The sequence below is a fragment of the Eretmochelys imbricata genome, chromosome 4 (assembly GCF_965152235.1).
Source record: "Eretmochelys imbricata isolate rEreImb1 chromosome 4, rEreImb1.hap1, whole genome shotgun sequence".
Taxonomy (NCBI): Eukaryota; Metazoa; Chordata; order Testudines; family Cheloniidae; genus Eretmochelys; species Eretmochelys imbricata.
This window is the reverse complement of record NC_135575.1, coordinates 32,544,911-32,557,078: the sequence shown is the minus strand read 5'-3', so window position 1 is coordinate 32,557,078 and position 12,168 is coordinate 32,544,911. Positions and strand designations below refer to the sequence as shown.

The following is a 12,168-nucleotide window of genomic DNA, read 5'->3' as shown; positions in this document are numbered from 1 at the left end:
GATACCCAGAAGAACTTGATGGTAGAGAGGGAAAGGGAGTTGCTGAAGACTGAAGAAAAACTAACAGAAGAAACAACACAACTAAAAGAGAAGGCAAGTATGATACGAAGAAAGCAAGGACTGCTGCCTAGCTTTCTTTTCCAGGATAAAGAATATTTATCCACTAATGACAGGTTTCAGAGTAGCAGCTGTGTTAGTCTGTATTCGCAAAAAGAAAAGGAGTACTTGTGGCACCTTAGAGACTAACAAATTTATTTGAGCATAAGCTTTCGTGAGCTACAGCTCACTTCATCGGATGCATTCAGTGGAAAATACAGTGGGGAGATTTATATACACAGAGAACATGAAACAATGAGTGTTACCGTACACACTGTAACGAGAGTGATCAGGAAAGGTGAGCTATTACTAGCAGGAGAGTGCGGGGCGGGGACCCTTTGTAGTGATGATAATCAAGGTGGGCCATTTCCACCAGTTGACAAGAACGTCTGAGGAACAGTAGGGGGGGAATAAACATGGGGAAATAGTTTTGCTTTGGTAACACCCATTGTCTCTAAGGTGCCACAAGTACTCCTTTACTTATCCACTAAGTTACTTCCTATAATTTACTAGAGATAAAACTCCTGTTCACTCTACCTATTGTTAGATGTTATGACTGAATGTTTGCCTGAATTTGTTCACAGTGCCATTTCCTGTAGCTTATTAGAGTGGTAAATTTGGGGGATACTGTAACTTGGTTTGGTTTTTACAAAGTTGTATGTATTCTTTTTTTGATGTTTTTAATAGATAGAAAAGTTGAATGAAGAACTAAACTTAGTCTCTGGTGAAAGAAATCAATTGCTGAGTAAACTGAGAGAGAAGACAGAGGGCGAGAATGAACATATTCAGCAACTGGAGGAACAAAGTTCCTCATTAACAGCAGAAAGAGACAAACTCCAGCACATGCTGGAGACTGTTAGAGCAGAGAAGAACAAACTCGAGGTGGACCTTCATGAAAGCAATCAGAAGGTACAGCAAGTGTCGAGTAAAGTGTAAAAACATTTAAGTGTGTTGTGTTTTGTTCTTGCAGCCCTCCCGATAGGCCTAGAGGCATCTGGCACCAATACCTATGTTAATAGTAATTGTGCTTTTAAGAATGCAGTAGTTAGAGATGCTTTCATTTTTATCTAGGGCTCAATACCTAATTGAAAGCATTGGTGGAAACTTAAAGGTGTGGCAGGCTTAAGGTATGTAAAATTGTGGAAAATCCATTATAGTGAGACACAGACTGGAAAATATAGTGATACGCTAAGGTTTGTGTTGAAATGATGTTTATGAACACTTCTGCAGCTGCACAGCTTCTCTCCTTATTCATGACCAACAGGTAATGCTTCTCATCTATGCAGTTCACCCAGGGTGAAAACAGGCATGATTCTGTACATCTTTAGCATGGTAGTAAAATTTTTACCAAAAAGATCCAATAGTTCATTACATCAGTTATTTCCTGGTAGTGGACATCCATAGCCAATTGTCTCTAGCAATTGGGATTGCTGGTGCTGTGCATCAGTGCCCTATGAATGGGACTCATTAGGGTGTGTCTTCAGAATGTTCTTTTGAGGACACGCACTCACTTGCCAGATGCAATGCAAAACTAGGTGTGTCACCCACACTTTGCGTCCAAATGTTACTTTGTGGGCAGGTATAAACAACTAACATGCTGACAGCCAATCTAATTGTCTCTCCATTCCCTTCCAACTTACTATCGAAGCAAGTGTCACAGGATGGGGAGCACGCCTGGAAGACTAACGTACAAAAGCTCAAGTACACATCCTTTTAGATCAGTTTAACTGCTCTCGGATGTGCGTATGAATAAAAACATAGACATAACCAGATGAGGTCAAACCAATGGCCAGTGGAATTCAGTATGCCGTTTGACAGTGGCCAGTACCTATTGCTTCAGAGAAAGGTACAGGAAACGATGACTTAGGGGGCAGTTATGGAATAACTTGCCTTTAGGACATGTTTGATCCTACATCCTGTTGGAGATTAGTTTATCATATCAAAGCATGAACTGTTTATCTTCTATCCAAAACCAGGGTGTAACCACAGTTCAAAGCCTCTTGCTAGAAATGGAAATAATTTACAGGGCAAAGACAAATCTGCTGCCTTTCAAGGCAGTTCACATAAAGGATAGAGAAAAGAGAGCTGAATTCCTCCACTGGCCTAGAAGGCACTTGTTTGGGTTTGATAGACAGTCAAGAAACATCCATTGCACCTGCAGAAAAGATCAGATCTCTAGAAGCAGGGACCCCTTCTTCATCTGGGTCTGTGCTACCTAGTGTTAATAAAATGGGATGTTGAACACAAGAATTTTGTTAGCTTTGGCTCACTGTTGCTTTATGCTACCTAGACAGAACTCAATCAGGAAACTTTGTTCATTGAACTGGTAGTATTTTGTTTCTAGGCTAAGGAGAAACAAATCTTTGTTTGTTCAGTGCCTGGCTCAGTGGGAACCTGGCCTGTATATGTTATTGTAATAAACAAGTTCTGGTGATGTCACTACACTAGTTTCTCTGGGATGGTTGATTGGAGTCCCATAACCAAGAACTATAGAAGGTGGGTAACAGGCCCTAGCAGTGTTCTTTTAGGTAGGCACATCAGACTCCCCATAAAATCAGTTGTCAAGATGATGGATTAGACAAGTGTATGCCTAGCCTCTCTAGTCCTAATGGCAGGGTGTAGAATAAGTTCTATCTATATCAAAACCACACTGCTTCTGTTGTGAGGAAGATTGTCATAGCTCCAGAAATCTTTTGACCCAAAATAAATTCTTCTTTCCACAATTCCTGTGAAATATTTCTCCCATTTTGTTCCAGTCCTTTGCACCCCTTTGGAAGTTTGTGGCATCAGAGGGCCTTCTTAGAGCTCCAAAAATATATATCAAACCTATTGAGCACATGTGACAATTGTAGCACGTTGATCTCATTCTATCCAAAAGGCCAGGGCCTTGGCATCGCTGCAGGTGAGAAATTGAAATCCTACACCAGTTGGTATGGATCTGTAAGCATCTGGAAGAACATCCCTGGAATCAGAACTCCCTATATAGAGTCCCTAGTGGCATTTTGGAAGTAGGGGGTGTCGGAGCATGGTCCAAGAAAGACTTTGCAGAGTACACTTCAATTCCTTTGTAGATGCATCCTTTGTTAGGAAGGGGCTACTGGATTCATTCACAGATTATTTCTTAAATTATAAAGGTTTTGCTATGTATGTATGTGTATGTACTTCTATTTCTACCTGTTATTCCACCATAATGCCTGTTAACCTTCCCACCCCATTTCTGGGAATCACTGCTTGCTACTTCCCATTAGTGATGAATAAAGAGAAATTGTGCATCAGAATGAGAAATTTCGTATATGATTTTATCCTGCTTCTCTCCTTCAACCCAGCTGGGTGGTCTGGCAAATGACCGAAATACAGTTTGTAACAAATTCCTTTTAGATAACTATTTCAGACTTAAACATATAGATGCCATAAGGTTAGTTAATTTAATTTCAAGATGTTGCTCTACAAATGCTGGTGACTGAGTTGAAGGCCAAGACTTAGTCCTAGAGCTTCCAGTAACAACCTTCAAATTCCATGTGTAAGCAGTACTATCCACTTTTGTAATGAATTTAGAGAAGCGACTAACAGAAAATTATCAAAAATTTTTTTATCTCTTCTGATACTTACAGAGAACAATTGGATAAGTAACCTCTTATCTATCATCCTTCCTAGTCTAGGCATACTCTTTTCCGGTCACTATCCCTGTCCTCACTTGCCTTGCAAAATTAGCTAGGATTGTATTTGCAAAATGAATCAATGTCCTTTTGGAATTCCTAGAGGAACTTAGGGTGGGAGGTGTCAGTTGAGAATAAACTGAATTTTCAGGGTTTCCAAACAGCAGACTTAATGAGTATGCTGACTTTTCTCTTTCAGAACCCCTAAAATGAGCACAATTGTTTATCTTTGTAGTTCCATACTGGTAGACTACAAGGAAGTCTCTTAAATATCATCATGTAATTCTTGTGTTTCAGTCTGTAAAAATTCAGGCAGAAATAGAAAATCTACATGAGGAGCTGGAAAAGCAGGTTGATACCCAGAAGAACTTGATGGTAGAGAGGGAAAGGGAGTTGTTGAAGACTGAAGAAAAACTAACAGAAGAAACAACACAACTAAAAGAAAAGGCAAGTATGATGCCAAGAAAGCAAGGACTGCTGCCTAGCTTTCCTTTCCAGGATAAAGAACACTTATCCACTAAGTTACTTCCTATAATTTACTAGAGATAAAACTCCTGTTCACTCTACCTATTGTTAGATGTTATGACTGAATGTTTGCCTGAATTTGTTCACAGTGCCATTTCCTATAGCTTATTAGAGTAGTAAATTTGGGGGATACTGTAACTTGGTTTGGTTTTTACAAAGTTGTATGTATTCTTTTTTTGATGATTTTATAGATAAAAATGTTGAATGAAGAATTAAACCTAGCCTCTGGCGAAAGAAATCAATTGCTGAATGAACTGAGAGAAAGGACAGAGGGTGAGAATGAACGTATTCAGCAACTGGAGGAACAAAGTTCCTCATTAACAGCAGAAAGAGACAAACTCCAGCACATGCTGGAGACTGTTAGAGCAGAGAAGAACAAACTCGAGGTGGACCTTCATGGAAGCGTGGAGAAGGTACAGCAAGTGTTGAGTAAAGTGTAAAAATATTTGTAAATGTGTAGCGTTTGATTCTTGTAGCCCTCCTGATAGGCCTAGAGGCATCTGACACCAATACCTATGTTAATAGTAATTGTGCTTTTAAGATCACAATAGATGCTTTCATCTTTATCTAGGGCTCAATGCCTGAGTGAAAGGATTGGTGATAACTTAAATGTGTGGTAGGCTTAAGGTATGTGGAAATGTGGAGCGTCCATTACAATGAAACGTGAACTTGAAGTTTATACACTGCTATGGTAAGGTGTGTTGAAATGTGCTTATGAATAATCTTTCAGAAATACTTTGTTTGAGGCTGTATTTTCAGGTATTCACTTAAGCTGCAGAATAGGGCAATATACAGAAGTTAAATTGATTTTAAAACATCAGTGAGTTTTATATTCACTTCATTTCTTTTCATTAAGTGAGTTTAGTGTTTATAAGTGGCAGATGTGTAGCACTAGGAGCTAAAGCACTCTCTTTCATCTACAAAACACATACTGGCCAGGCAGAAGTTTCCCATCACTGTTGTGGAGAGACCATCCTTTAAAATTAGGCTATTTCAGTTTTCGTGCGCAAACATTCATTGCGGGCCCTCTACTGAGATGGCCAATTAGAATAGTTATAGACTCAAGGAGCCCATCTATTAAGCTTAACAAAGAGGAGATTAAAGGGTGAATCAATTAGTGTATAAGGACCTACATATGGAAAAAATATTTAATAATGGCCTCTTCAGTCCAGCAGTGAAAGGTGTGACATGATCTAATGGCTGGAAGCTGAAGGTAGACAAATTCAGATTGGAAATAATGCATAACTTTTTTGACAGTGAGATTTATTTATCATTGGAACAATTTACCAAAGATCCTGGTGGATTCTCTATCACTGCCAAATTTTAAATCAGGATTGGGTATTTTTCCAAAATATATACTTTGACTTATTTTGAAAGTTTTGTTACGGGCTGTGTTAAACAGGAGTTCAGACTAAATTATCGCAATGATCCTTTTTGGCTTTAATCTATGAATACAAATTGTGTGGATACTGTTTGTCCCGAATTAGGGTCAGACCACCAGATAGGTGTTCAGTAATAACTTCAGATCATTAATGACATCACCTTGATTTCTGTCAATAATAGCAGGCATGCTGGAAGCCTGTTTAGTCTTCTGAGGTGTCCAGTCCACCTAATGAAGTCTATTTTAAGTCAGTTGGGTTGTATCATGTAGATACTTATTTGCAGTGTCTCGGAGGATTAATTATAATACTGCACTATAAATGCCTTTTATTTTTATTAAAGTAAAGACATTTTAAAGACCACTTGGAGAGAACACATGATCAATAGGATTAATATGTGACTCGAATCAGGAACTTCGGGGTGGTACTGACTTGTTGTAGGGCCTTGGGCAACTTGCTTTGTCCCACTGCCGTACATCACCCATCTGTAAAATACTGATGAGTACTTCTCACTATATCCCTGGGATACAAGTCAGTCTTGTTTGTAGAACATTTAGCATTTGTATAATTGTTTACATTGTCTAAATATTACTTACAGCTGTTTTCCATTGGCATTTTGTTAGTTGAAGATTAAATTAAATCAAAACTGGATTCTTATTCCACTCTAAAATGGCAGGCCAGCCTAGGAAAGCAAAGTTTGAGCACTATTCACACTCTGAGGCATGCCTGCAAAGAGTCACTGCAGACCCTCAAATCTTAGTTGCCAGACTGCTTAGAGTCCCATATTCCAGCACTTCACTGCAAGTTGCCTACCTTTTTTTCTTGGTCCAGAATCCCCTCAAAAGTTTGACACATTTTATATACTCTTCACACCCTTATGTTTAACTCAGTCATACCAAGAAGTACAAGAAATCAGTATTTGTTTATCACCTACAGTGCAAAAGGTAAAGCCATTGGTAAACTTTGACTGGCAGATGGATTGGGTGGTGTTTAGCATAAGCATACAAAGCATCAGGAAACAATGGGCAGCAAAGGCTACTGTACAAAGGACATGTAATTCAGACTTAGTGGAAATGATGCAAGGCCACAGTGTGGCTGTCTGGTGCTACAAGGACAACCTTCAAACATCTGCAGGTGCTTCTTTTTTGTGAGAGGGGTTCTCTAATCAGGTGGGCCTCAATTAAATCCCTGATGGCTCTTGAGGGATCACTTTCTAGGTCTTCTTTACACCTCCTTCCACTTCCTCCTCCCTCCCTCCCCCCCCCCCCATCACTACACCCCATGCTGGAAGACTAGTGGAGTTAATATGAGTGGAAAAATTCTTACTTACTAACTTCTTGTAAAATGTGTCTACCAATCCATCTTGCCCAATGCCAGTTAACTCTCTCAATAAAAAGAAAAGGAGGACTTGTGGCACCTTAGAGACTAACAAATTTGAGCATAAATAAATACAGCTCACTTCATCAGATGCTCATGAAGGCTTAAATAAATTTGTTAGTCTCTAAGGTACCACAAGTCCTCCTTTTCTTTTTGTGGATACAGACTAACACGACTGCTACTCCTGAAAGCTGTCTCAATAAAGACTTCAAGTTAAGCTAATTCCTTTTTTCTCTGGGTGATGTGGATACGTTGGGGGATGGGGAATCGGATTTTGAGACCTGACCTCATACTAGGAACAGACTGAAGTTTCTAATTTTTTTCCTCTGGTTTAAGAATCTTATACAGCTTTGGAATCACTTATCAGGTTGGTAGGACTAATGTCCCCAGTGTCAACTTTCAAATATTTAAGCTGCACTCAGTAGGTGAGGAGAGGACAACCTATCAGGGAGGTAGAGGAGACATTACTAGAAATAAGGATGCTTGCAGCTAAGAACTGTTCTAATCCAAAGCACAAGTATACAGTAACGCCTCGCTTAACGTTGTAGTTATGTTCCTGAACATATGCTACTTTAAGCGAAACAATGTTAAGTGAATCCAATTTCCCCATAAGAATTAATGTAAATAGTGGGGGGTTAGTTTCCAGGGAAAAAAACTTTTGCCAGACAAGACTATATTTTATATACACAGTATAACTTTTAAACAAATTAATACTGTACACCACAAAGATGATTGTGAAGCTTGGTTGAGGTGGTGAAGTCAGAGGATGGAAGAGGGTGGGATATTTCCCAGGGAATGCCTTACTGCTAAATGATGAGCTAGCACTTGGCTGAGCCCTCAAGGGTTAACACATTGTTGTTAATGTAGCCTCACACTTTACAAGGCAGCACAAATTGAGGGAGGGGAGACAGCATGACAGAGAGAGACACACCGAGTGTGTGAGAGACGCGCATTGCCCCTTTAAGTACGCTGACCCCACTCTGAGGACATTGCCTTTTTAAGTAGATCAGCAAGTTGAGACAGCAGCTGCTGCCAGCAAGCTCCCTCCATCCTGAGCCTTATTGTGTCCCTCCCTTGCTCGGTGAAGATGGGGTGTCCCCCTCCCACTCCTTTACCCCAACGTTAGCACCTCTCTCCCCGTGAGCTCCCGTGAGCATCTCCAAGGCAGTGTGGGGAGGGACAGCTGAACTGCCTGGCAACTGATAACCTGCTTGGGTGGCTGCTGCACAGGGAATGTAGGGGAGCAGGGAGCTGATAGGGGGTCTGCCAGTCCACCCTGGTTCCAAGCCTCCACCAGCTAGCTCCAACAGGCTGCTCTTTCTGCAAGCAGTGGACAAAGCAGGCGGCTGCCAAACAACGTTATGAGGGAGCATTGCACAACTTTAAATGAGCATGTTCCCTAATTGATCATCCACATAACAATGAAACAACGTTAACCGGGACAACTTTAAGTGAGGAGTTACTGTACTTCCTTGTGAAGGCAAAACTATACCAATGTTAATGGCAGATCAATACATTTTTGTATATTTCTATATTTTTACCCATTCAAATTTAAGAAGGCACTGTGAGGAAAATGTGATTTTTTTGTTTTTCCTCCTTCAGGCATTTCAAAAATCTATTAATCACGGTGTCTTAGTGCCTCAGTGGGTCACAACTGAGAGTGCCAGATTCAGGACAAACTGCTGAGAAATAGGGCAGACTCACCCCAAACTGGTGGTTATTTTATCATTAGTTTATTCTAAGCCAGTAACAAAAGTAAACTTCTGTCTTATCACACTGGTTAAGAAATCAGAAAGACAGTCTCCTTAGGCATCCCAGCCCTTGTCTCACTACCGTAACCACTGGACTTTATGATGAGTGGTTACTGAAAGCCAATTTCATCTAATATAGGGTCCTTCCAATCTCAAAAGATGAAGCACTTGGCCAGGTCAGTATATAACTCAGATCTTGCCCAATAATCATGCTGCTGCCAATCCTTTAGTAAATAAAATCAAAAGATTTATTAATAAAAGAAAAGGAGAGTTAAAATGATTCAATAATGGCAATATCCTTACATCAGGTTTATAGCAGTGATGTTAGACTGCCGACTTGTAAAGTTGCTCTGGCAACTTCCAAAAGATTGGAAGGTCTGCAGTCCAATGTTGTAAATCCACAGTTCAAAGAATCAGGGCAGGAAAGAGGCAAAACGGAGGTATTCCTGGGGTCTTTTATGCCCTTTGCCATGTGCCTGGAAACTTTCTATTTCAAACAAAGCTCACAGTCCAGTCTGTGGAAAGTTACTGGCACAAGGTGGAGTCCAGGGTCACTTGAGTATATCACATGTCCTTGCAAAGCTTGATGACTCTCAGGGGGTAGACATTGGCCCCTTGGAGTCTGAGACCGTCTGCAGGAAGAGCCATCTGGGCAGAATGAGTTTCTTCTATGGCGCATTGACAGCAAAGTGTCTTTGATGGGCCATGGAACTTGAATAGTCCATTAACAATGTGCTGTCTAGACTGGATATAAACTATCTTGTGGGTGTTACCCCAGGAGAAAAGACAATTGTGATGCAGGTACATAGCCAGTATTCATAACTTCAGATACAGTGATAACTGGATTTAAATAGATAATATTTAGCAAGTCATAACTTTTCTATTAACAGTTTTTATATGACATACATACTTTGTACAAGATTTGTTGCAATTGTCTAACAGTGGTAGCATCAATGATATACATGGTCTCATTTCAATCATATAACATCACACAGGTACTCCATGGGAGGACCAAAGAGCCAGGAATAGTCAAAGCAACACTAGTATAGCTTCTCCATACACTTTTTTGCCTCTTCACTTCCATTTTGACCTGTAACATTCAAGCTATTCAACTTGTGCTATCTCCTCAGGTGACACACAGCTCACAGAATAGTTTTTCATTTGTAGTGGCTTCATTCAGTGGAATATCTGGTGTAGATAGGCCAATAAAGCCAACTATAAAAACCTATACAATCATCTATCCCTCCTTCTCCTTTCTTATTTCCTTTCATTATTTGTTCTGAGTTTGCAGTAGACGAAGATCCAGTACACTGAAGGTCGGTTGTTTTTGTTTTTTTGTTTTTTTTAACCTCCTCTTCACTGGTGACCCAAGTCAGGATTTAAGTCTAGGTCTCCAAAGGGGAAATGCTAACCCACAAAATTGATATGATTACTTTAGCTCCAATTCTTATATCACTATGAGAAGGAGAAGGTTTAATTCTGAAATGTCTTTTGTTTCTAATTATCTTTAAATCCTACCTGGAAAGGAGCAACTTAAAAGGTGGTGTTGGATGGGTGTTTGTATGCGGTATTTGACAAAATTGAGTGAATACTCTACTCTAATACTGAAAGTATACATAATTGGACCAATTTATAGTAATGTTGTTTAACTGTTTCTGTAGGTCAACCAGTTAACTGAGGCATTAAACAGTGTTTCGCATGAAAGACACCAGTTAGTGGCTGAAAGAACTAATCACTATCTCCGACTTCAAGATCAGATTTCATCAATTAATCAAGAGAAAGATAAGCTCCAACAAATACTTGAAGGTGTAAAGTCTGAGAGAGACTTGCTCAAGACTGAACTGCAAAAAAATATTGACATGGTTTGTGTCCCAAATACTATTAGATACTAATAGAAGTCATATGACTGTAAAATTAGAGTTTTATACTTGTGCATTTATTTTTTCAGTGCACTGAAACAAATGCAAAACTTGAATGTGCTCTATATGAATTGAAACAGAAGAATCTGAATGATGTGGCAGTTCAAGCAAAACAACCAGATGTCACAGAACTGAGACATGCAGATAGCATGAAAGCAAAAGCCTTGGAAGTAAAGGTAAATATCAGTTACTTAGGTAACTGATGTGTGAAACTGTAGAACTATTCATTCCCTGGTACAATTCTAGAGCAGTAGCTTTGTCTGTCTACAACATAATTAAGGTTAAGATGTTGTCACTTTTATTTTTAGTAAAAGTCAGATAGGTCATGGACAATAAACAGAAATTCATGGGAGCCCATGACCTGTCTGACTTTACTAAAAATAACCAGAGGGTAGGATCGGGCCGGGGGGAAAGGGGTACATGGCCCTGGCTGCAGGCACTAACAGGTGAAGTCAGAAGTCACAGAGGTCCAGTAAAGTTACTGAATCTGCAACTAAATTGTGTCCTTAAACATAACGTATAATTCTTTGAGCGTTTGCACATGTCCATTCCAATGTAAGTATGTGCATGCCCTGAGCACAGTTGCTGGAATTATTTCCCCTAGTGATATCTGTCGGTTCAGTGCCAATGCCGTCTGGTGCCACACGCTCCTAGCGCCGATATAAAGGGCCCTGCTGACCTGCTACCATCGGTTCCTTCTTACTGCCCGTGATGGTTGCTGGAACTCCTCATTGCTCAGGAAATTTTCTCCTAGGGACTCTTCTATTTCTTCAGTGTAAATAGTTATAGTAGTTAGTTTTAGATGCCCCCCATGCTTAGTGGGATCATCCACATCCTGATGCCGGGGCATGCCTTGGTCACCGGGTTTCAAGTTCTGCGCTTCCTGTGATAAGTCTGTGCCTTTTAGTGACCTGCACTCGAGTTGTCTCAAGTGCTTGGGGGAATCTCGGGGGAAAGACTGTTGCCAAATCTGCAGGAACTTCAAGCCCCACACCAAAAAGGACCAAGAAGCAAAACTGAAGGTCCTCCTCATGGGCGCAACTTTAAGACCTTCCTCAGATCCAGGCTCTGACTTGGCATGGGTCAGGAATCTCTGCACTAATCTTCTCCGGTGCCTAAGAAAAAGCACCGTAAACGCCAAGAGAAGAGCCGATTTCTGGTGCTGAAGGTGAGCAGACAGGGGGACCGGGAGAGAGCCAGACCCACGTCTGGCCGCTCTTCCTCCATGGCACTGCAACATCAGATGCCTTCAGCTCCAGTGCCACTGCAAGCCCCACTGACACCAGGGTAGGAGCCACCTCCTCCAGACAGACAGCATTCTAGCCAGTTTGCGGTACCTTTGACTCTAAAGGCATTTGCAGCAGCCAGGGACCTGCTTTCCATACTGGTACCAGCATCTCCAGACTGTCAGGATTTGGCACAGCTGGTGACAATGAATGGCAAACAGCTGTCGCTAGGATTTCAC

The 12,168-nt window shown here is 40.7% G+C and overlaps 1 protein-coding gene across 1 annotated transcript in view; it reads left to right on the top strand.

The window, feature by feature from the left end:
- The window catches only part of CENPE (centromere protein E), a 73,074-nt gene that overhangs the window by 45,455 nt on the left and 15,451 nt on the right, over positions 1-12,168 (top strand). Inside the window, exons 31-35 of the mRNA XM_077815093.1 lie at positions 784-1,005; positions 4,050-4,199; positions 4,469-4,690; positions 10,446-10,646; positions 10,733-10,879. Of these exons, the coding sequence (XP_077671219.1) occupies positions 784-1,005; positions 4,050-4,199; positions 4,469-4,690; positions 10,446-10,646; positions 10,733-10,879 (942 nt within the window). The remainder of the gene's footprint in view (positions 1-783; positions 1,006-4,049; positions 4,200-4,468; positions 4,691-10,445; positions 10,647-10,732; positions 10,880-12,168) is intronic.